Raw genomic sequence first — 25,607 nt, 5'->3', positions numbered from 1 at the left:
CCCACGAGCTCCCCTCCCACCCCAGACATGATACGAGGGAGTCTGCGGAGATTTTTTGCTCTGGCGAAGTGCTTGCCTCCGGCAATTCACATCTGCTCGGGTGGCTCCATCTACCACGCATGGGAACATCAGGCTTTGGAAAGTAGCCATGGAAAAGCACAGAGCTGGGCTCTCGATGCGAGCCGCAGTCGCAGGATAATACCTGATGACAAGCTCCTTGAAATGTCAGTGCCGATGGTGAAACGGTGCTTTTTATGAAGCAGCCACCTGTTCCCGTCGCATTAGCTCATTGCTACTCAAATCAACTACTGTATCCCCAGCTGTAAAGTAGCTTTAATTAAAATGAGTCATTGCTCAATACCAAGTTGTCCCCCATTTTGGGTATTTCTTAGAAATTATATTAGTTTTTCCTTATCACTTCATCACTGGGCTTAGGCTTTCAGGGACTGCACCCACTGATGTCATTGGGATCAGAATACAGTACACAGATTTTAACTGAGCAATGACATAGGAAAAATGTATTTTTAAGTTGGGCTTAGCTTTGTTTGGCATATTTATTTATATCTCTGACAACTGAATGAGGAGTGCCCTGGCTCCAAGCCATATCTCTCAGTAATGTTCTTTTTTCAGATCCTTGGTAAATGGCTTCTCAAATGTATTGTGCATTTCTTCCTGACATCTTTATGCAGTTTCTAGGTCACTGACCTAAGACGGGACTATAGGTGCCACTGAAGCTAAAGGAGAGCCATGTCAGCATGGAGAAGCAAGGTTGTTACTGAGACCCTGCAGTTGGAAATCATGTCTGTGTAAGATGAGCTCTAATACGTGTATATCAAGATGTGCAGCATGTTTAGTAAACGCACTGGCATGAATCAGAAGATGCAGGAGATGGGATCCTGGCTGCCTGGGGCCGGCTGGGTGGACTGTCTTAAGCTGCTGTGGGTGGGCCTGGTTTCTGTGGAGGTGAACAGTTTGAGTAATGGCACCACAAAGACGTAAGACATTGGGCCTCTCAGCTGATTCTTGGTAGGAGTAGGTGGTCAACTTACACTTGCTTTTTGTTTGCAGGCATCATGTGTTTTAGCCAATTTATAAGCAGGTCTTTTAATTAGGCCTTCCCACCAGGAAACTTAAGGAAAACATCCACCACTGACACCGAAGAGTCCCTCTTTGATTCTTCTCTTAGATTCTAAGTCACACGGAGCAGGTCTGCACCAAGCAGCATCCTCTGCAGCTCTGTGCTGTGGCCAGGCAGGGAGCAGAGCCGTGCAGGCCCTTCTGCCAGCTGCGAGATGAGGGAGGGATGTCAGGGCTGGGCTTGCACTGAGGTGGCATTGCTGGTTTTCCTGCCTGACTTGCTAGCTGCTATTAGGGAAAGTTTGAGTCCTGACGACTTGGTGTTTCCCAAAGTGCCCTAATGAAAGCCCCCTTGTAGTGACAGCGGCCCTGGTGGGAGCTCAGTCAGGCACCCCCAGAAGTCACAGGCTGGGCCAGACCAATAGTACTCAGAGAAAGCAACTGCTGTCATGTCCTGTCATCACGCTGTGCCAGCTCATTAACGATGAACACACGATGTTAGCTTTCACTTCATCTGCAAGAGTTCGCACACTGCTGCTTCCAGGCCACCTGTGCTGCACAGAGGACGTCGCTGATTGATCCATCGGTTATTGCAGGGCTGGAAGGGCAGAGGGGCTCGGCAGCAGGTTGTTAGCTGCTGAGCAGGGGGGTGGTCAGAATGTTTTAGGGCCTTTTGAAGGCTTTAGGAAAAAAACAGAACAAGGGAGTGTCTTAGAGTATGAGGGTGTTGGTGGGTGGGGTCCTTTATTTTGGATTTTTTCCTCTTGTTGTGTTGGCTCCTTTGTCTGTGCTGCTCTGTAGCAGTTTCAGGGAAAGGTGAACGGGCTCTTGGTTAGGGCCAAGAGACAGAGAAGCACTTTGGACATCCTACACCAATGGGCTTTCCATTCTAGCTCTCCAAGAGCACATCAGCTGAACTAGCAATGCTCTGGTAGCAGTGGCCAAGGGAAATTAATACCCACCCTTCCCTGGGAAGGTCTCTATCAGGGCAGCTGTACTTGTGTCTGTTGTGGGTGAGGTGCTACCTGAAAAAAAAATGGGAGTTTACTTCAACAGGGACTAAAGAGCTGTGAAGGGCTCTATTCCAAAACATGCTCCAAGACCCACAGAGGGACGGTGCAGGGTCAGTGCCAGGAGGAGCTCTGGGAGCCCCATCCCCTCCCTCTCCTCTCCTCTGTGTGGAGCAAAAGTCCATGGGCTGGGCTGTGGGGAATGATGGGGAGCTGAGCTCCAGCCAAGCGAAACATGCTGAAAATGCTCTGAAATTCCTCCTTGTGCCCTCTCATCCCTTTGTTTTCAGTTCACCTCTGCAGTCCACCTATGAAAAAGGAGTGCTGCTGCAAACATAGGTGGCTTGAGTAATTCTTTGGAGAAAGGGCACGGAGCCCGGCCTCTTCCACCTGCGAAAATTGACACTTATCATTTCTGCCACGAGGTTAAGTTGAACACTTGGCCCCTGCCAGGTTCAGCAGAGCAGCAGTTGTGCAGACATGTGGCCTGTTTGGCCCAGGGGACAGGCTGCAGGGACAGAGCCACCTCTCCCAGGCACCACAGTGCCCCCATGCCTGGGGCAGTGCGGCCCTCCCCTGTCCTCCAGGAGGCAAAGCCACCTTGGGACAGTGACAGGCAGGCCCTTTGGATAATGGCAGGGCTCGGGTGACCCTGGTTAATTACTGTCCCTCCTGTGGCACTCACCAGTGGACGAGGTAGCGCTGCCCTCCAGTTGCAAAGGTCCTCTCTGTTTTGTTGGGAAAAAATAAATAATAAATAAATAAATACATACATACATAGATAAATAAATGAATAAAAGAGTAAATCCTGCAAGCAGAAATGCCAGTGAAAAGCCTGCTGGGTGCACTGCACACTTCGTTTCAGTACAGCCTCACTGCATTCACGTGAGTAGCACCAGTACAGCTGCTGGGTTTACACAGTGCTTTAAAGCCAAGCGTGGTGTAGATGCTTTTCTGAGCCACGATCTGTCACTTATCTCTGTCTCGGTCCCCCGTGGGATCTGGCCGGGCACTGAGTAGCTTTGTTTTCTAAATATTGGTGGCTTTCCTCTCCACTGCTGGACGGCCAGCCTTCACCTGCCCAGAGGGGAATCCTTGGTGGGCAGCGAGCAACCCCACTGTCCTGCTTCCAAGCCCAAGTGGGTCAGCCTCCTGCACATCACAAGGCCTCGCGGTGCCACCACTCACCCAGGACAGGCACGAACATGGCAGCATCCAACCCAGCCGGCCACCTCCCAAAGGTTTCCCATTGCCCCTGCTGACAGTCCCCATCTCATCTGGGTGCCCAGATGGGACATGGCAGGTCCCAGGGCACGCTTCGCCAGGCTGAGAGGGGGGTGCCTGTAAAACAGCGAGACAAAGTTGTCTTCAGGACATCTTCATGCTGCGGAGGGAGAGCTTGCAGCTCCTTTCCTAGCTGCACCTCCTGCTTTATATGTAAACATTCTGCTTTCGGAAGGTCTTCACCACTGAGTGTGTTAGCAGTCAGTGCATTCAGACCTGCTGCCTTTTTGGGTACTGTTCAGTCGCGGCTATTTACACCCCGAGCCAAGAACAGCCCTGAGGCTGTTCTGTTCGCCTGTCCCTCTGCCCGGCTGTCCCCACGCATCATGGGGCCCTGGTGCTGCCTCCTCCCTCAGTGCTGGCTGCGATGCGTGCGGCCCTGCTGGCTTCTGTGGGACGAAGCCTCCATCTCCTGGCGGCACGGCCACACCGCAGCCACCACCAGCTGCTGGTGGGAACTGGCCCAGAAACGCAGCAGAAAGCGCTCCCGGAAAGCAGAGCACGGCCTGGGCTCACTCGGTGTTTCCGTCAGGCCGCGCAGGAGGAGGGCTGTGTTCAGCCCAAAGCGTCTCAGGGTGCGTGCTGGTGGTGAAGTGTTCCGAGTGTGGGTTCTCTCTGCGAGACCCAGAAAGTCTTAGCCTGGTTCCCAAAAGGTCCCCACGAGGCTCTCTTAGTGCATTCCTGCCAGACAAAGCCCAGCACCGTGCCACCTCTCTCGTCTGAGGCTGGCTGGAGGTGAGGTGCTGCACCACAGGCAGCTGAGGGGAGGGGGAACTCTGCAGGGGTTTCTCTCTCAGCCTAGGAACTGGATTTTTCTTCCCAGAATTTCTTCTTCCAGAAGAAGCTTGAAAGGCTGTGTTTGAGTATCTGTCACAGTCAGTGAAGAGGTCAGGGGCTGTTCCCAGCCCTGCAGCAGCAGCCGCCCCCAGAGTTACCCCTGAAGAGCATCGGCTGCACGTGCGGGCTCTACAGACTGCTCACACCGTGTGCTGGCCCACTTCACTGGCTCCTGCAGCTCCTCAGATGCTTCCAGAGAGCAATCTCTCTCCAGTGTCAAGTGCTCTCAACAGCAGGCAGTTCCAGAATTCCCCATGGTTTTGCAATTGTTCAAATCTTTCTCCAACACCATCCTCCTTTCCAAAGATGCCAGCTGAGAACTTTTCACGTCCTGGCCCCTGCTGTGCTTCCACCGGGAGCCCGGAGCTGCGGTTTGTGGTGGGACACCTGCACCTGCAGCAGCATCCATCCTGCAGGGAGGGCACGGCTCACACTGGGCACGTGGCAGGGTCACACAGCCAGAGCCTGCGGTCACAGCACCGGGAGGGACGGGCTCAGTTAGCACAAGCCTGACCTCACCACCACAGTGCTCAGCCTTTAAACGTGGTGTGATGGCGTGCTGGGGCCCAGTGCTGCCGAGCCCCGTGTCCCTCAGCTGTGGTGATGAATCTGAAGGGGCTCTTTGGTTTCAGTCTTGTGCTTGTTCCCTTTTTGTCTGCTGGGGGGCAGGCCTGGCCTGGAAGGGGGATGGTGCCTAATTAACAGTTTTTTCCTGTTACAGTGAAAAATGATGGTGCCCACTTACAGTTTTTCCCTGTTTTTCCCCAGCAGGACTCTGAGGTCCCATCCCTCCAGTGAGGGGTGACACCGAGGGCGGGTGGGGGGAAGGAGAGGTGGTGAGAGGGGACTCAGCCTTCCCAGGGCCACACACCTGGGAAGCCACACTGCCTTTTGGAGCAACGCCTTCTCCCCCTCGCCTGCCAGTGTTTCTGACTGTGATTCGTCTCCCCCAGGTATCCCTCAGCCACGAGTGCACCCGCGCCATCATGAAGCTGATGTACTGCCCGCACTGCCGGGGCATGTCCAGCGTGAAGCCGTGCAACAACTACTGCCTGAACGTCGTGAAGGGCTGCCTGGCCAACCAGGCGGACCTCAACACCGAGTGGAAGTACCTGATGGGTAAGGAGGCCTTAGCCACAGCACAGCCACCTCTGGTGGCGCCTCTTGAACTCTCTGAGGTAGCGTTTGGCAAGTAAAGAAAGTGCCATTGGAAGCACTCAAGAAGGCTCTTACACTTCTGTTTCTCTGCCCATGATCCAAAGTCTAGAAGCTATTGCAGGACATTTTGCTGGGCTTTAAGACCATCAGAAAGTGACACTGGTATGGCTACCAAAGAGTTCAGGCATTTTCATCTTCTCTATCTTTGTTAGGGGTTGCCTACACACAGCATTCAACTAACTTGTCCTTCCCTCCCAAATAGTGAGGCTCAGGGACACGTCCTGCTGCCACACTGTCCAAGCTGCCTCCTCATCCATATGAGACCATTTCTGAGAGCACATGGGAAGCTCTGGGCAGCCCTCTTTGGGAGGTCATCTGGAAACGTGAAGCCATAAACTTTTTCCATGGGTGGAGAGCAAAGGGATCAGAATTACTGCTAAATGGAAAGAGGCCTCTTATGTGCATGGGAGGGAGGGACTAAGGTCACATGAGGAATGGGAAAATTAGACTTGTATTTTAAATGAGAAAAGAGCTCATTTCTCTTCTGTTTGGTCACACAGCTCAGTGGGTTGTATGTGTATAGAGGTGTCCATTTCATTGAGTTTAAAGGCAGAAATATCGCTGTGCTGCTGTGATCTGATCTCCCGTGCAACACAGACCAGAGAATTTCTACCAGGCATTTCCATAAAAAGTTCTGCATTGCCTGAACAAACTTGAGTGCCTCCTTCAAGAAGACCTTGCGTATCATTCAGCTGCTTTTCCAGAGGCTGTGGCCTCTGGTCTAAAAGTGAACAACTGTCAAGAGTGGCTTTGCAGAGCTGGAGTTTGTGGTTTAAGGCTGGCAAGGGTCTGCATTTAGAAAGTGGTGTGACGGTGTTACAGCACGTCCTTTCCCAGCTGCAGGCCATCAGGGAGGTTGTTTGCATTAGTAAAGCTCTCACTGCTCCTTGTGTGCCCAGGAAGCTCCCATTTCTCTCCCTGGTTATACATTCTGACCCAGAGTGATCTGAGACCAAGGGAGCCTTGGTGTGACGGTCTGGGCTCACAGTTTGCAGCAGCAGGGCAGATCAGCTTCAGGCTTGGCCTTTCCCCTTTTTGGTGCCCACTGCCAGGCCATTGGGACGCCAGCTCCAGCAGCCAGCTGCAACCCCGTGGGCGGGCTGGGGACTGAGGTGTGGTGGTGCTGACAGGGAGAGTCCCGCTGAAGCTCAAGGAGTGTCACCTACCTCCCCAGGGACACGGCACACTAAAGATCAAACTGCTGCAAACAGAGGCCAGGGCACTTACTGAGGGAGGTGCATTGGCCAGCTGCCTGCCCCCTGCTAGGGGCTAACGAACCAAAGGGCGATGCACTGCAGCTAATTGCTCGTGCTCCCCGTGAGAGCAGCTTGGGAGCCTGCTGTAAAAGAGGGGGAGGAATATTCCCTTCCCCTGGGGCTTTATACCAGGATTTTGATTAAGCTTTGGCCTTTTGGACCAGAGCAAGCCAGTTGTTACCTGTCAGTGCTCTCCTGGCAGGGTGACTGCCCATCTCCTGCAAGGTCAAGGTACCGCTCTCGCTGATGGACAGGGAGCCAATTCTGGGCGCGTTTTGCAATTATTGTGGGTTCCTCTTGCCCAAGAGACACCGGTCTTGTCAGGAGCTGATGGCTAGGAGGAAATTGGAGCTTCTTACAAATGGCAGCTGTACCTTTCAATGTCATAGTTTGATCAAAGACTGGAGCAAGACATGCAGGCAAAGGTAGAAGCTCACTGGCATTGTCCATTCTGCACCATTAGGCACTTCCACGTAGCTGGAGAGGACTTTGTTAACTAGATAGCGTTACTCCTTCAATTTGGCAAATTAGGGCCAGTCAAACTAAAGGAAGTCCTTACAGTATGTGGTCAAATATAATCTATCACTAATCTGAGGATGCAGCCTTTGATTTAAATGTCTGTATTTCAAGCTTAGCACATCTTCAGGCTAAAATTGTCTGAAAAAATATAGTCTTGAAGATGACACCACAAGTCCAGAGTGGCAGCAGAGTTAGACTGCAAGCTCTTTAATGGTGCAGGAGATGGTATTACCCAGCATACAAAAGACATTTCTGCCTTGTATGGCACATTTAGCTTTAGAAATCAGTACTGCCATAAGACTGTGTTGCAAGAAAAGAGAGTATATTAACTCAGGAACTCTGGCCCTTGTTTCCATTCTTACTCAAGCTAATGGGCAAAACCTTTTTTTTTTTTTTTTTAAGTGCTGAAAGTAAATACATACTGTTCCCAGTCTGTGCATGTTGTTAAATCCCACATTATGGACCTGAGCACAGGCTGTGAGCTCTGTGGGCATGATCTGGTATCTTCTGTGCATTTGTGCTGTCCTGTCTCTAGTACTTGCACAGTCTGGTCGTTCTCTGAGAGCTGTCAGGGTGCAAACATCAGACATGGAATAGCAAAGAGAAAATATTTGTGAGGATTGTGCATGCTGTTCCACTGGCAGCGCTGGGCTCAGGATCAGGCCTTCCTTGTTGGTATAATATTTCCAGGGTGGACCCAGTGCTTCTGCACAACATCACCTAGACCTCATGGAAGGTCACTTGGGGTTTTCTGGACAAGTCCTGCTGCCTTGCACAGGACAGTGACCGAACACTTTCCTAGCAAGTTTGAAGTGGTGTGTTGGTCCCTCTTAGTGGCCTGGCTGGCCAGACTCCTGCTCACAGGAAATCTGCTGTGCAGCCCAGAGGGAAGCCTCGGTGCTTCAAAGTGTTGTCATACGTGGCACCTACACACTGTGGGACGCTGTAGGATGAAGGACACATTTTACTGGTACGCTCTTGAACTGCTGGGTGTAATTCACCTGGTGGTCTCATTGCTTGTGGACAATATCAGCAGAATGGACTCGTGCTGAATAAGCTTTCTGCAGCATCACACCATCTGCAATGACAGCCTCATGCCAGGCTGATGGGTAAGGTATAAGGATTTAGGACAGAAAATTAATCACTCCTAATGAATGACTTCATTTACATACTACACAGTTCTCCAACGTAGACCCTGAGAATTGACCCTTTTTGTGCAGAAAAGAAAAATCAACATGAAGCTGTCACAGGTGTTTTTTCCATATGGAGAGGCCACAGGAACATGAAACACTTCCTTCTCTAAATGAGCATGGACCACCCCTGTGCTCTGCAAGATCCCTTGTCCTGCCAGGAAGCTTCTGGTGTCCCCTAGGGGATGCAGACCACACTGGAGCCATCGGAGGTCACAAGTAACTGAACGCCAGGTCCCTAAATCCTGATGAAGCTTATGCATGGTCTGGCCTCAGGGCTACTAAAGCAGACATGGTAGAAAACAGAGGCAGTAGCAGCTTAGCAGTGGCTTTCAGAATTAAATTTTTTGACTCACAAAGTTAGACCTGGTTAAGATCCTACTTCAGGTATCTAAAAACAATTTGGGTCCTGTCCTAAGGTCCTCTTTAACTCCTGCTGGACACCTTTGGCACTTTCTGTCGACTTAGCTGAAGACATGCTGTGAGTTAGGAGGGTTAGGTCCAAGTACAGCTATGTATTACTTTATAGTTCTGCATCAATTTTCCCTTTTTCCTTTCTGCAGCACCCCCAGAAATGTTTCTCACTTTGTATGAGCACAGGCTGGATTTGCCATTTTCAGGAGATGACTGCTGGTCCTCTGCTACTGAGGATGGCTCTACCTGCGTGCTGGGAAGCAGCGAGCCCCTCTGCGATCAGTCCTGTTCCAGAGCAAAAGGAGCATAGGCTTGGGCAGTAGTGAAAATGGAGAGATGGCTTCCAGCAAGCCTGCCAAGGGGCCTGCCCCACCCACAATGAGCATGAGCTTTAACTTGGTTTGTCTGAGAGAGGATGTCTCTGTCTTATTTCACTAGATTCCCTGGTCGTAGTGGCTGATCGGATTGATGGACCATACAACGTAGACACGGTAATAGGGACTATTCACATGAGGATCTCTGAAGCTATTTCTAACTTGCAAGAAAACAAAGATTCAATCACAGCCAAGGTAAGAGTGTGTGCCTGGGCCTGGCTGAGGATATACCATGTGTAACCGTCAGGACCAAATGTTTTTTGCACTCAGTGTTCAACTGAATTAAAGGAGATGAAGGATGAAAGAGAGAGATAAAATCCCTGCTCTTTTAATGATAGCAAACCACTGTCTTACACAGACAAAAACCTTCTCAGGTATTTCCAAATGCTGCTCCCTGCCGCAGCCAGCTGCCTTTAGGTACAGACGTGCAGGTGGGACTGCATATGCAAGGACTGTGGGAGGCATGGTGCATTTGCTCTCAGATGCATCTGTGTCTGAAGAGCCTTGAATTATTTTGGCTGAGCTGAGGCAGTTAGAGAAAGTGCACAGTCCTCCTTACGCTAGTGACAGAAGGCAGCTGCTTCAGCCTGCCTTGGGGTGATGTTGTGCAATAGAAACACTAGGCTATCAGGTTGGATCTGTGGGACAGAGCTGCAATCTGGCAGTCCATCTGGAGAATACAAAACAGGCTCTCCTGATGCTCACCTGGCTTTCAAGAAGCATATCGTGAAGCTTTCTTGTGTTGGTCTTCTATTTTTAGTATATTTATCCACTTAACCACAATCATTTTGATAGCTGCAGGTGAGAGAAGCTTTGGGAACAAAAACAGCCCTCCAGGGCTTCTGATTTTGCCCAGGCATTCCCCAGATCCTGCAGCTATCCCACAGTTAGGGCAAAGATGCAGATGAAAGGTGTGGGGCAGGCCCTAACTGGATCTTGGAGAAGGGAAGGGCCAAAAATATTGCTTAGCCAAGCAGGAATTCACTGGCACGCATCACAGACTAACAGGAGCATGCATCTAAGTGCTCATTTATGTTTCTTTTCTAACATGAAAGGCCATGTTCCTTCTCTCATTGTTAGGCGAGACTAAGGTTGTCCACATAAAAGCAAGTCCGTGATGACATCATCTGCAAATAAAGGTGTTTCCGAGGGACTTAGAGTAGATCTGATAAAATCGAAAGGGGGTAAGAATAGTCTAGCCTAACCAGAGCAACCAAACGTATTTGATAAACTTCTCAGTAAGATCTGGTGACCAGGGGAATGTGGCAGCCTTTGCTGGTGGCACTGGCAACAGAGCTCTGCAGCTGCAAGCTGCTGCAGCTGCGGGCTCTGGCTTTGAGTATGGCAAAATGATGATCAGATAAAGAGTATTGTCAGGTGAGCTCAGGGTTAGCCCAGGCTTCTGCTCTCCTTTGGCTACAAATGGTGACTGGGCTGGCATTAGGATGACAGGAAGTACCCGAAGTTAACAGATAAATCAGTCCATCATCCTCATTTGGCCTTGAAACATCCAGCCTGACAGATGTGGACACCTCCTCACACAGCGCTCTCCTGGTCTGAGGGGGTATCAGATCGCTGAAGTGTGCTCGCCTGTTGCAGGAGTCCTTGGGGTGGTCCCACCTCGGTCTGTATCCGGATCAGAGCAGCTCACGTGCTCTGCAGTCTTAAAGCTCACGCCACTGGTGTGAGCAACTCCCATCTTGTTCTTCTAAGACTTCCCAAAATTTTATTTGTAAATCATCATAGGAATAGATGAAATTGCTGGATGTAATTTAATATCAACATTAGTGACTCATCCAAAAACATGCTAGTTTTTGTTGTTTTTCTGAACATTTTGCCTGACTGTGGTAACTAAAAACAGTTACAGTGTGTTGAGAACAAGTCTTGGCACAAGAGTAACCTGACCAGAAACTAAACCAGAATCTTAGGGATCTTCCAAGTAGGAAAGATGATTATACTTTAATAATAATAATAATAATAATAATAATAATAATAATAATAATAATAATAATAATAATAATAATAATAATAATAATAAGTACTGTGGAGTGCTAATTAATTAAGTAAATAGTTTCAGAGCATGGAGTAGAGAGTTTGGTTTGTTTTTCAGGTTTTCCAAGGCTGTGGAAATCCCAAAATCAGCACAAAAGGCTCCAGCAGTGAGGACAAGAAAAGGCGGGGGAAGGTCGCATTAGAAGCAAAATCCTCTGCAGTAGCACTGGAGATGCTGGTGAGTTTGTCTTCCCCGCTGGTGTGTCAGGGTGGCCATGCTTGCAAGCTGCATCCAGCCTGGACTGCTGGACCACAGGGCCCTGGCTGTGTGGAGAGCAGTCCCTTTGTGTTTCTGGGACCCGAGGCTTTGTTGTTGTGAGAGCACCAACCGCTCTGTGGGGGATTTGGGTTCTGTGGGTGATGGGCTGTGTGAGCTGCTATGGTCCCACATTTCAGAGGCTCCTCCATCATAGACATCAGCACATCCCACCCTGGCAGACCTCAGCTGGCTGCCACTAAGGCTGCTTCTTGGCATTACCCTCGTGATCTAGAAAATGATCTTCTCCTGGTCAAGTCTGCAGTACCAGAACAGTCCTTGGCATGTAACCGTTGGTCCTGGGTGCTTGGGTTGAGGGCTGGTCTGTAGGGGAAAGTTGGTGACACTTCACTGTCAGCATAAAAACAGACTATGTGATGAAAAGACATCACTATGTGATGGCCATGTGGTAAGATGAAAACATAGCCAGAATCTTTGTCCTTCTAACAACCATGGGGCACTCCTGGCCTTGAGCATCCTCTTTCTTTATAGGTTTTAGATGCCAAAGGGAATCTGACAGCTCTCAAGTCGTACTGGGTCACCCTGCCCAGCGTCCTGTGCAGCAAAAGAGTAATGGCCAGCTCAGCATCGGATGACAAGTGTTGGAATGGGATGACCAAGGGCAGGTATGGAGAGGGTCAGGGTGCCAGAACAGCACTGGGAGACACAGGGTTTAAGGTTTATTTTGCTATGTGTTGAAGGGTTAAGCATCAAGATGCTTTTGCCAAAAAATGACTAAGTAGTTTTGTACTAATTGAGCAATTTTGCAATACTGCATGCAATTGTAAGACAGAAGGGCTGGATTTGCCTCCCAAACTCTAGGGCTGTTACTGAGAATTGCATGCAGGTCTTTAACCATGCCTGCTCTGCAATGCTGCCACCTCAGCAGAGGAGGCACCCAGGTGACATCCAGCAGCTGCAGAAACACCCCTCACCCATGACTGATGGTTAGGAATGGCTGCAAGGGAAGATGGGCAGCTGCTGCACCTCCCCATAGTCCTCATGGAGCAGGTCAGCACTGCAGGAGTGAGCAGCGCAGTGCTGTTTGCTGGCCAACAGTTTCCAGTTCTCTGAAGCCTCCCTGGGGACCTGTCTGGTCTTCGTGGGGCACAGGGATTCGGTCATCCCAGGTGCCAGTCATTTAACCAGAGCAGGCAGATGGCAGCAGAGCTTGGCCATCCCTAGAGCTGGCTGCATCGTCGTAAACATGAGAGCCTTCCTGCATGGACTTTACTCTCCATAGCCTTAGTGTGGCCAGATGCAGAGCCCCTCCTGCTCAGCTTGCAGCAGGCACAGGCATTCAGTCTCCTTCCCCTGCCTGAGGCTGTCAGACAAGCTGACGCCACTGACTGCAGCTTCTTTGTGCTTCAAAGAGGCTGCGTTATCACGGGTGTCTGTAGTGGGGAGAGCTGAGCTTAGCTGGGCGCAGACATCTAAACCTGTCACCTTCCTCCGCAGTTACCTGCCTGAAGTGATGGGGGACGGCTTAGCTAACCAGATTAACAACCCGGAGGTGGAGGTGGACATCACCAAGCCAGACATGACCATTCGCCAGCAAATCATGCAGCTAAAGATCATGACAAACCGTCTGGGCAACGCTAACATCGGGAATGACGTGGATTTCCAAGACGCGAGTGAGTAGCAGAACTGGACCAGGGCTGAGCAGTCCGTCCCGGCAGCCCGCAGCCCTCATGCACACCCGCAGCAGGGAGGTGTCACCGTGACCTGGCTTCTGGCTCCGGGCTGCAGAGGGTCTTGTCTGAGTGCATCCGACTTGCTGCAGGGTGGCCAGGGCTCTCAGCACCGTGCTGAAACCTTGGGTGCTCTCCCCAGGCTCAGCCTAGCCTCGCTGATGAGGCCACTGCTCCGATCTGCTCCAAAAGCTCTCTGAAGCTGTCCTTTGTCCCTGCTGTGGCCAGTGTCACTCTTTCGCTGTTTGGTGGGGTGGGACAAGTCCACAAGGGTTCGCTCCTTTCCATGTGGACAGCTTACACTAGCTCTTAGACACCACCTAGGCAGAGTGGCGCAGGGGCACAAGGAGGAGACAGGGCCATCACCAGCAGGAGGGCAGGCTGGGCTCACCCCCTTGTTGTCTCCCCACAGGTGATGACATGAGTGGCTCTGGCAGTGGTGACAGCTGTCCTGATGACGTCTGTGGCAAAAGACTTTCTAAGAGCCCCAGCACCAGGCAGCCAGAAACGCACGCTATTCCTAAGCAGTCTGGACACGGCATCAGTGGGGCCAGCAGCAGATCTTTGCCTTCTACCTTCCTCCTCTTCCTTTCAGTGGCTTTCATCGCTGTGCAGCACTTGTGGCGGTAACTCACTAGCACAGCCGGGAAAAAGACTGCGTCTGAGGGCTTCACTTTGCCAAAACCAACCAACCAACAAAAGGACATAATTAATTCACCTTGGCAAAAAAAAAAAAAAAAAAAGAAAAAAGAAAATGAAAAAAAAAAAAAAAGTGGGAGGAGAAAAAGGTTTCAGTTGTTTGCTATTTCTGGCAGTGCTCGAGCTATTTTCTTCTTTCTTGGTCTCTTCCCCAGTGCTGGGCCCTTCTTTCCATACCTCATTGTTTGAATTTTGTTATTGCCACAGACTGGCTCTTGGGGCTGAAACAAACCTTTGCAGAGGGGGCTCTTGGGGAAACCCAGCCAGCCCCTCAGAGGGCAGCTCTTTTGCTGCCCGCAGTGGAATATGCAATTTCCCTGATCTTGTTACCCAGCCGCTGGCCAGAGCACTGCTTAACACACTGCTGCATAAAGCACGCCGGGGGCTGAGAACATCACCGCTGCGTAACGCGGAGGGTCTGAGGTCACAGCACTGCTCAAGTGCTGCGTTCAGGGACTGTTTTGGGGTTTCCTTCTGTACTTCTGCAACAGGCAGAGGTGACCCTTCTCTTCCATCTGTGTACGCGGGAGTGTGAGCAGATGCAGTGGGTTGAACTGAAACAGTTTGGCAGTGGCTGTTGGACCCGAAAACGTAGATCTCCCTTTTACTTTGGAAAGGTCACAAATGGGTTTCTTGACTAGAGCTCGTAGCTGACGACATTTTTAAATGCCTACATCTAAGTAAGTGACTGGGACTGAGTGTTAGGGGTTGGGGTTTGGGGTATTTTTTCTTTGCATGCTAGTCGGAAAGCCATTTTTTTACCCAAGTAATAATGGTCCAATTTCTACTTGCAGTGCAGTACCGTAGTAGGTAACAGAGAGATGAAAAAAATGCACAGTAGGATTCTTTACTAGACAGACAGTTGTGCTGCCTCTTCCTCCTCTGGCCCCAGCCATGGATATGAATGCCCTTTTTTTTTTTTTTTTTGTGGTAGTAAGAAAGACCAGGGACTTTGTACTAATGAGAGCACTGTGACTGGTTGTGATAGCTCACGCCAGGCGCATGAGGGAGTGACCCCAAGCCTTAGGGCAGAGCAGAGCTGGTGGCAATTAGCCCGTGGCAGTGTCTCTGCCCAGAAGAATGACTCACAGGTAGCACCTGCTGAGAAAATGGGACGCTTTGTTGGAGATACTTTTTCTTTTGGTGTTCGTTCGTGTTGCATTGTCGGGTTTTAAGTGGCGTCCTGCTTTCCCTATCCCTTCCCCACCCTTCCACACACTTGTCCTACCTGCTGCAGGGACTGCATGAGAGGGCAGGTCAGATGCCCGCCCGTGGCCCTGTTACAGCTCAGGGAAGCACCCGGTCACCCTGCTGCTGCCCCGTCCCAGCAGCCTCTGGGTCATCCAGCACCAGGGTGCTCCAGGAGATATATAAGTATCCTCACGTGTCTGTAGGATTGTCTCTGTTGTAGGGCTGTGTCCTTTGGGGTGTCCAGAAGGCTCGTTTAACTCACGGGTACAGCAGGCATCTGCTGGAGATGTCGGTGTAGCAGATGCCATAGTTACAACACAGGCACCGTGTCTGGATGGGCTTCATCCTTATGGGGTTGGTTTTATTTCAGATGTCTTTGTTCTGTGAGAGAGAGGGAGGGCAGAGGAGTATCTATCATCTTCTGCGTCCTACCAAATACAGGAGTGGATAACTAAAAGTCATAGATTTATACAGATTTACTTCTGGAAATGTAGCAAGTTCCACATTACTTTTACTGGGCCAAAGAGTTCCTGTCTTCCCCCCCCCCCCCCCCTTTTTTTTTTTTTAATTTCTACCCAGTGGTAAAACCAATCCTGCAGAAACTTTAGATGCAAAAGCAAAAGGGGGAGGAGGGCATTAAAACACTGTATCCTCTTCAAAAAGCGGTTGGGTTGGAATGTTAAAAAAAATGGCTACTGAGGTCAATGTTTTGCTTTTCATAACAGGAAAGTCCTTGTTGTTTCCATTTCCATGCAGTTAAAGTTTGTTGTCAGCCTCTTACGCTACAAAGCTTCTTACAGGCACCGAGGAGCACACCTTAAATGTAAAGCAAAGAATTTACTGATTGTCCTGTTAATATTTCAACAATGTAATAGCCCAAATCGTTGGTCCTGTTCCACTAATAAAACCTGACGGTCCAAAGTAACACAGAAGAGCCTGAAGAATACAGTGAGAACCGTTATGCAGACGAAACCCTTCCTGATGTCTTCCCCTGTTCGCTGGGGTTACGCTTACACCTCAGTGGCCCTCCGGGACCGCAGGTCAGGTGCATCGGTCTTCCTTGAGCAGAACTGGGGGTGACGGTGAGCGCCTGCACCCTGAGCTCTGCGCCAGGAGGGTGAGAGGCAGTGCCGGGGGCTTTTGCCCCTTGTTGCCAGGAGGTGCATGATGTTGACATTGACACTTCCTCGCTCCTTGCTCCCAGGTCTGCTCGTGTTACTTCGTGTACCTTTTCACACCGTCTGCTTACGCTGCTGCTTTTTGTTGGTTCCCCATTACTCACTTTCTCTGCTCTTTTCATTGTCGCCGAGTGGTTTCCCCGGCCCCTGCAATGACCAGTGGGGCTGGTAGCCAGGGCACAGCCCCACCACTGCAGCCTGGGGCTGCGCTCAGCGCCGGAGCCAGAAGGGCTGAGTCCACCCAGAGCATTGACTCGGTACGGCTCTGAACCCAGGCTGTGGCTACCTGACTGCAGACAGCTGCTGGCACAGCTCAAGGGAAAATCAGCCCAGGTCCAACAAGCCCCAAGACCTGCACTCGGGCAAGTGCAGAGCCTGTGGCCTTTTAAGTACTTACAAGCGACATTTCCTGGGCTCCTTCCCTTTCAATAACATTGTGACAAACGTCCCCAACCCTGTGGGAATCTCAGGGGCTCCAGCTTTGGATTTGTTGTTACTGGGGAGCTCTGGGGAGCAGGGGCGGCTGGGGAAGAAACATTTGCTTCAATGTTAGCAAGGTGGTGACTCACGATGGTTCGGGTTGAAAAGGTGTCTGCTTCACAGGAGTGTAGAGGAGGTTGGTGGGCTAGAAAAGGATGTTAACAACGGCTCCTGTCCACGGAAAAGGAAGAACCAGAAATAGCGGATTTCCAAGCGTCTCTGTCTTTCAGCCTGCTCTTTTGTGCCATAATGTGTATGTTTTAACTAAGGGTGAGGGTCTCAAAAGGCTTTGAGAGTGCAGCTACTTATCATTTACAAATGACAAACTGCCTGTTGTTTTCTGGTGGGCTTGGTAGGGGCTAAATTATAGCAAAATATCTAAAGTCCACCTTTGCTTTAAACAGATGCATTTTTATCTGCAGGAGTAAGAATTATTTCACTTATTGGCATAGCTGGACAGTTATCTATTTCTTTCTGTTACCAAGGTACTTGTAACTCTCTTGCACTGTTTATCTAAAGTTAAAATATGTTCTTTGAATCCTTGTATAAATAAAAAGGCTGGAGACTTAAATCTGTATTTACAGGGCAGTTTCATTTCTTCTCTGAGTTTGGAGTTTTCTTTATTTTTTCCCCTTTAAGGTATGGATAAACTCCAGTTCAGTAGTCCTGAGGAGTGAAACCTCGCTTTGAGCCACAACGTTCACCATGGGCTGAAGCAAATATGAGGAATGTTGGTTTGCCCTACAAGCAATCTTACATAATCTGGCAAAAACAAGTGCTCAGGTTTTATGGCTGCAAGGGATGTGAAAACAAGATGAAGGTAACTTGAGGTCATCAAAGCAAGTATTCCAAACATCCTCTTTCTCATGCAAAGGCAGAGAAAGTCATGGCATAATGGAATAAGAAATGCCCTTGGTATTTGTTACTGCACAGCGTTGTGCTATGTATGATGGCCTTGTGCTAGTGCAGCTGTTGGTTAACAAGTTAAGAGTTAACAAGTGAAGCAGAACATGGGCTGTGACACGGATATTTCATCGTCAGCGAGTGCCGGAGCCTGAAATGATGAGCAGAAAGGTTTGTGTTTTATCTCTGCACCTTCCACTTCCAGAAGCTGATGAATGTAGGGGTCAAGGCAATATGTCAAAAGCAGCTAATGACATATCAGAGTGAAACTTGCTAACTGGAAACTACTAAAAGTATATCTGCCTGGAAGCAAATATCACTTAAATTTAATAAATTGTGCGATACCCCTGACTGAGTAGGTATTCCCTTAGCTTACCGTCCTGCTGTTACAGCTATTTAGGTGCCATATGCTCAAATTTTATAAATACAAGCAAGCGTAGAAATATCACAAGTTGTTTGCAGAGCAGTCACCGCCTTTGTCTCCTCTGTGCCTAATTATGACCTTAAATAACAGTGACTTCCAGTCTGTGTGGATGAAAACTGTTTTGAAAACCTCTCTGTTGGTTTGTAAATATGCCGAATAACACATTTGCAAACTAACTGCTAAGAAATTACAAAAGAGGTAGTGCACGATGCAAGCTCCTCCTCTTCCCTGCAGTCACACAGAGAAGGGGAGGCCTCGGTGACCCCAATACCAACCACTTACCTGAGAGGATGTCACCAAGAAGACGGGTCCAGGCTCAACACAGATTATGGCAAGAGGATGAAAGACAGCAAGCACAGCAGGGGCTGTTTGCACCATGCCCCAATCACAGCCACACCAACACCAGAAGCCCCCCAGCAGCCCACAGCAGGAGCTGGGCTGAGGCACCAGGCCTCCAGCAGCTCCTTGGGGTTGCAATTCAAGCAGGGTGTTGGGAAGGATAACTTTTCTGGTGTGACAGACCTACACCAGGTCAGCTGCCAGCAGGTACCTGTTGGACATCTGGCAAACATGCACAGCCTCATGCTGAGGCATCACAGCTATCAGAAGCAGAGACAACTGATGCTGATGGAACAGACCAGTACTGCTGAAGGGTGGGGAACTGGTAAACCAGTCCCACCACAGGCACACCGTGCACACCAGGCAAACCCCAGAGCAATCGGCTGGGCTGCTGCTGCCCTTCAGCTCAGTGGAGAGTTCACACCCCACAAATAAAGACCACAGTTTGGGTAACAAGAGCGGCCGTGATGAGAAAAGAAACATCAGCAGTAACAAAGCTCATGCCCACGGCCCCACACACCAGTAGGCTGTGCCAAATAGGTCGCTGCTTAGTAGCTCAGCCCTACATTTGAGATTAAGAAGAGCAAAAGCTGGAAAACACCACTATTTTGTCTGTTTTTTACCATAAAGCAGGAGCAGTTTAGCTGTACAAACCAAGGCAATCACAGCTTTCACTTACAGGTGAGCTTTCCGAGTGATTGCCAGGTACCACGATGAAGTCTCCTGTCACCAAAGCCTGATGGCAGGCAAAGAGGCTGCAGCAGGAACTGCTGCCAGCTGCGTGCTCCCAGGGCACAGAGGTGAGAGGGGCACAGAGGTGAGAGGGGCACGGTGCCTCCCCGCACCAACGGGGACTGGGCCCTGCCAAGGCAACAAGAGGCCCCTGTTGCATCACAACAGGAGCAGGTGGGGGTGGCAGGGTGCTGCCCCCTCCCCGAGGTCCCCTGGGGCCTGGCTGCCCTCTCCGTGGGAAGCGCCTCGCCAGCGGGATGCGGCCCAGGATGGACTTCTGGGACACCGGCCGGGAGGGCCCCATGATGCCGCCTTTCACTGCTGTGGGTAAGGGCAGACACAGCTCCTGCAGCAGCACGGCCAGCACCCACCCTGAGCGCATCGCCCCCGTCAGGGTGAGCCGAAGGGCTGGGAGCTGGCAGAGGGTGACATGGCCTTCGCTTGCTTCCCAGTGAGAGCCGCCGTCTGGGACACCGTGGCTGGCTACGTCCACCAGCAGCTCCTGCTGCGCAAGGTGGGCTCACACCCTTCTCCCCTTCTGCCTGGGGGCTCCAAGGGCCTGACGCTTCCCTGGCCAGGAACTGCCATTAATCCGCCCCTCCCCAGAAGACAGGGACCTCCCCTTAGGAGACCTGGCTTGTACAGGAGAAATACAGCTTGTACAAAACTGCTGCTGGACACCCCTTGAAAGCCACGGGCCTGAGGATGCTGCTGGCTCCAGCACAGCTTTCATGGAGACCAAGCAGAGCTGGCAGCTTGTGTCCAGCACCCCAGCAGGGCAGCCTGTTTTCCCTCCTGCTCTCCTCACCCTCCTGCCTTGCTGGGTCCGTCTGCTGCTTGCAGGGTGTCCGCATCCCCACCCTTGGGTCCTTCGACACCATCCCTGAACGACTCCGGGTTCGGGCCAGGGAGCTGACGGTGCAGCGCCCTGTCTTCCGCCTGGCCAGGAACCTCGCCGATGCCCACCAGCTGACGGACGACAAGGCCTATCTGCCAGGTGAGCTGTCTGCCTACAGCCCTGGCAGCTCAGGGAGGTGCACATTCCCCCACCACATGGCCAAGGTGACCAAATGGCTCCCATACCTCTCCCAGGTCGGAGAGTTGCTGATGCTCCTCAAACACAAACTGCTTGCTGTGGAGCAGCTCTTACAACAGGCTCCTTGTGTGCCACAGCTGCAAGAGCCAGCAGCCCTGAGAAACTGCCTGGAGGGAAGCAGGCCCCTAGAACCTGCTCCGCTGCTGGCTCCAGACACAGCTCAGCACCGTGTCCCCTGCTGCAAGGCATCCCCAAGAGCCTGCTGGGGTGCGGGTGTAGCCTGTGTTACTGCCCCATCCCCAGCCCTCCTGTGTGGTTTTCCAGGTGACAAACTTCTGGAACCCCTGCGGTACGCTCAGATAGCTGCGGCCACCTTTGTGTCTGCAAAACGAGTGGTGGGGTGCATCCAGGCCACCATGTCCCTCTTCTCCCGCTGCATCAGGAAGGGAAGGAACGTCGCGCTTATCCTGAAGGACATCGGCATGCTCCTCATTGAGGGCACACGGGTGCAAATGAAATACTACCGTGACTTTCTGGAAATAATGACAGGGAAGGACACGCTGAAAGAAGCTCTGTTGAGGGTAAGCGTTTCTGTTCTCCACTGCTGCAGCACACCCTTTGCGATCCTGCTGCCACACGCCTGTTAGTGCTGCTCACTCCTGGATTGCCGTGGCCTGGGGAGCCCCCTGAGAACCTGGGCCTTCGTCTCAGCAAGGACTGGTCCCTGCAACAGCATCCCAGCTGCTGTGCTCACAAAAAGCCAGGCAGTTTATGATACAGCATCAGGGCTGCCTGCTCAGTAGGAGAACAGGCTATTGGGGACGAGCTGTGGGTGTTTCAGAGAGGCAATGTGATTGTCTAGCAGTGGGAAGCCAGCTGCCACAGTCATCTCCCCAGAATCACATCTCCTCAGCTCTGCACTCCTCTGTTGCAGGTCCCAGGGATGCTGGACTTGGTGATCCCTCGCACAGCAACTGCGGCGTCCCTGACCTGCTCTGGGCGCGTCATCATCTTCCCAGAGTGAGTGCGTGTGCCCGAAGCCCTGCGCTGGTTCTGCCGGGTGGGCACTCAGGGAAAAGCCTTGTGCAAAGATGCTCTCCCCACAACTGCCCTGGCTGCTTTTGCTTCTCACCCCTATGTGTGGCTTCACACAGGGCCCACAGGAGAGGGGCTGTTGCATGGCACAGCCATTGCCACCGGGCAGAGCTCAGAAGATGTACAGAGGAGCTGAGGAAACACTCCTAACTCAGGGCCTGCACTGCTCCGCTGGGGCCGTGCTGTGCTCTGCTGCGGGAAAGGCTGGCCAAAAGGGCTCTGATGAGAGCTGCCAAGGAGCTGTGGTGCCTTGAGTCACACCAGTGTCTTCTCCTCACATCCAGGTTCGAACTGGAGACTGCCCATGGCACACCGCTCAGGGACTACCACAACAAGCTCCTCAATGAATGCAGGCAAAAGAAAGCTGTGCTTTTGCGACCTCCCAGGCAGGACAAGAAGGGTAACGTAGCAGCTAGTGTCTTGCTATAGCGTGGGAAACCATTTGTTCCCATCTAATGAAGCAAACCCCGGTGCTGGTTGCAGAAAGGCTCCTAAGTGGTGCCAACACATTGTGCCCCGGGTACACCGGGGAGCAGAGCCTGGAGCCTGACTCCCTCAGCGGGAAACAACCTCCACCAGAAGAGACTCCAACAGGCAACCAGCACCCAGCCGGGAGCACAGCCCTGGGTAACAGCTCCAGGAGAAAGGTGGGTGGCACTGGGGAGGCCCCAGGGCTCCCAGAGCTCATGACTGCACAGCAAGCAGAACAGCCCTCCCTCCCGTCCCCAGGGCAGGCAGTGGCATGGCCACATGCTCCTGACAAGTCTTCTGCTCTCCAACACCAGGGACCCAGCCTGAAACGCACCTCCTTGGCCATGAAGGCCTTCCTCCAGCCAGGAGAAAGACGACGGGAGTGATGGGGCAGAGCTGCGTGCCTCTGGGCAGGTGAGGCTTGTGCCAAAAGGCAGGTGGGACACCAGGGCTTGTGCCTGCGTGAGAGCCGTTTCCCTCAGTGCTGGAGCTGGCTTCCCTCTGGCACGCCACTGTTGCGATGTGTGCAGGCAATTGTGTGCCGGCCAGCTTCGTGGATCTCCACTGTGAAATAAAAAAGCATCTTCATCCCACATGGCTGATTTCTTGCTGGCTTTGCTTTTCATGCTAGTTCAACTCGTCCATGTCCTTCCACTTTGATAGCCCAGGGGCATCTTTGTGTCATCAGCAAGTGCCGGTCAGGGACTCCTGATGCCTCATGGACAGGCAGGGAAGTGTTGAAGGAGGTGAGGGGCAGGCATGACCTGCAGGGATGCCTGCTGGTGCCTGTGCCCAGCCCTGCAGCACTCTCTGGCAGCAGCCCATGTGGCAGCCCCATTCCCAGGTCCCTGGCCTTGTCCTCCCTCTCTTGCCCCTTACAGCTTGAGCACTTGCCTGCACCCTCCCCAGAAGATAATCACTTCCAGGGCACCACGCCTGCAGCGTTACTGACGGCCAGCAAGAGTACTGCTGCTATATCTAGCTCTCTGCTGGAATATTTTCTGGGTAGGAGAAGCCACTTTTGCTACAACAAAAGCAAAGGGCAGGGTAAGCTGGCTCTCAGATCAATGTTGCATTGTTGCTGCTTGGCTTCCTGTTAGGGACGCTTCTGTCTTTTTGTAAGAAACAGCTACAGGAACAGGGGCTGCACAAATCTGATTGTTTTACAGTCGGATCCGGGGGCTCTGAGGTTGTTTTCAGCTTTTTAAACAGCGCTCTCACAAGCTAGCAGGCGCTAGGACCTGCCTGAATCCTTTACTGCCAAGCCTGCAGGGAGGGAATAAATATAGCCCAGGCAGCTGGATGAAGGACAGTGAGGCTGGCGCAGGTTACTGCTGGAGGCAAACTGCCCCCCGATACCCCAGGCAAGGCTGCTCGGCGGCAGCAGCCGGGGAGCTGTGCGGAGGGGTGCTGTTGCTGGTGGCACCGTGCCCTCAGCTTCCAATGCTCCAGCCGGGCAAGGTGACTGCCTCACTGCTCATCAGCAACGCCAGGACAGCCTGCGATGAGGACCTGCTCGCGCGAGAGGGGGTCACCTTCTGCGTCAATGTCACCAGGCAGCAGCCATTCCCCAGCCTCCAGCAGGTCCGAGGCATCCGTGTCCCTGTTTTTGATGATCCGGCAGAAGACCTGTACAGGTATTTCGAGCAGTGCAGCGATGCTATAGAAGAAGCTGTCCGGGGCGGTGGGAAGTGCCTAGTTTACTGTAAGAACGGCCGCAGCAGATCAGCTGCTATTTGCACTGCTTACCTGATGAGACACCAAAAACTCCCACTCAAGGATGCCTTTGAGGTATTGTACTTACACCCACAGTTCTGTTTAGACATCTTTTGGGCTCTAAATGCAACGTTTGTTATGAATAATGATGATTTCTTATGGAAAGACTTCTCCCAGCTGTTCTGGTGCTCTCACCTATTTAAGAACTGTTATTTGGGTATGCAACATTTGGATATAATTCCACTGTAATTTTTTTCACACCCCTACTCCCCACACACACTTGGACAAATAAGCCTTCAACGTAAGGTTTCTGGGACAAACATAATTACAAATGCAGATATGCTTTAACACTGGTAGCAAAGGACACATTCCAAGTTGGTTTGTTTGCTATCATTTCCCCTATCATTTCCTTATTTATGATAAGTGAACTTAAAGACAGAGATGTGAAGCAATTCAGTGAAAATAAAAGGAGTATTTGCAAAAGTTGTTTTCCAGGATTTGCTCTTAAAGCTGTCACATACATATCATCTGTGTGACATCTCAATGTAGCAAAGAAACATCTCTTAGGCCTGCTAAACAGTGAGAGGCTAGCTACAAATAATAGCACCTACCTTTTATAAGGATTCTTGTATAATAAACAGGACTTGTGCTCTACAGTCTGTTAGTCTTCACCCATTTGGGTGAATATATATGTATAATTTAGGTGTCTAATTTAGATAACTGCTTTGCCTGTACTACACACAGGCTTTCAGGTACATGGCAGAGATTCACATTTCCAGCAAATTCAACAGCTCCTTTTCATGTCTTATCCATGCTGTGACCAGGAACTTGGTGGTTTTACCAAGCACAGATTGAGGACATCAAAAATATCGATTTATTATTCCATCGCAAAATCAAAGCCAAAGCAAATCTCAAAAGTCTCAGAGGAAGAATCAGTTTGAATTATGACCTCCATTCCTTCTACAACATCTCTCCTTTTTTCTAGACGGTGAAGGCTGCCAGGCCAGTAGCAGAACCCAATGCAGGATTTTGGTCTCAGCTACAGAGATACGAAGAAGATTTGAAAATATCAAAGCAGTCTGATCTGCTGAACAAAGGACTTAACTCGCTTTAAAATATCTTCACAGATTGCTATTTTCAAGTGGCTTGCTACAGCTAAATTAGAAAAAAAAAATATCACTAACACTTCCCTTATCACCAAAACATAAAATGTCTTACTCCCCAGACTGAGTGGATGGTCCATTAAATTCATTCAGAGCATTGCTGTTGAAGAAAAAGGGGCAGATAAATAGGGGAAAACAGCAAAAACACAAAATTGTTGGAAGGGCTGTAAACAGATGAAAGACATGGTATCTGCAATGTTTACTTTCCCCAGAGTAACACTGAATATGAAGAACATGTATTGAATGAACGAATGAGTTACTACATGGGGATTTTTACTCATCTTTTGGTTTTCATTAAACTTCCCAGTGATGTCACTAGAAGATCCAATGCAAGACCAAGGAAGTTCTGAATTGCTCTCTCACCTACAGGATCATAATTCATCTTCATGAGCTGAAGTCTCTAGTGGGAAGCTGACAAAGGAACTGCTCTGCTTGAGACCTAAATTTTCCTTACTTTCAACCAGACTAAAGTACCATCACAAAATTACATAAAGGTCCAGAGGACAGAATATTCAGGTGATGGTAAGGTGTTCAGCTCCTGCCTTGCAAGTTAAGTGGCTTTTCTGCTTTTGAAATTATTCACCAATATACCAAAGGGATGATTTTAAGAAGAATAGTTCATAGTGGAGGGAAGAAGATGACACTGGCAACACGACAGTAATTATGACTCCTTTTAGCTTTATTTACTAAGTTTTAAAAGATCTTCAAGTGCCCAAATTCATGCTTTAATAGGTCAGTTTATAAGTCAGCTGTTCAGCTGTACTTGTATGCAAGCAACGTGGCTAAACTATTTTTTCTAAGAGTACTTGCAGATTGCACTGTGAAATTATCTATTTGGATAGACAAAGAAGGAAGGCTCAGGAGGATGGCGTGAAGCTTCTAAAGAAGAGTACTGCTATGTTTTGCCAAAAGTTGTTCAAAGCAGAAAGAAATACCCAAGTATTTTGTTGAACTGTATTAAAACATTTATAATTTAAGAGGGAAGTTATGAATACCAAGAAC

General features: G+C 50.6%; 1 protein-coding gene across 1 annotated transcript in view; it reads left to right on the top strand.

The window, feature by feature from the left end:
- GPC1 (glypican 1) overlaps positions 1-13,900 on the top strand; it is a 188,539-nt gene extending 174,639 nt beyond the window's left edge. The window contains exons 4-9 of the mRNA XM_032192909.1: positions 5,162-5,327; positions 9,244-9,374; positions 11,290-11,409; positions 11,980-12,113; positions 12,946-13,121; positions 13,591-13,900. Coding sequence (XP_032048800.1) covers positions 5,162-5,327; positions 9,244-9,374; positions 11,290-11,409; positions 11,980-12,113; positions 12,946-13,121; positions 13,591-13,808 — 945 coding nt within the window. The 3' untranslated portion in view covers positions 13,809-13,900. The remainder of the gene's footprint in view (positions 1-5,161; positions 5,328-9,243; positions 9,375-11,289; positions 11,410-11,979; positions 12,114-12,945; positions 13,122-13,590) is intronic.
- The last annotated feature ends 11,707 nt before the right edge of the window (positions 13,901-25,607 follow it).

Source organism: Aythya fuligula, chromosome 9 (genome assembly GCF_009819795.1).
Source record: "Aythya fuligula isolate bAytFul2 chromosome 9, bAytFul2.pri, whole genome shotgun sequence".
Lineage (NCBI taxonomy): Eukaryota > Metazoa > Chordata > Aves > Anseriformes > Anatidae > Aythya > Aythya fuligula.
The sequence above is the reverse complement of the archived record's forward strand: the minus strand, read 5'-3'. Positions and strand labels throughout refer to the sequence as shown.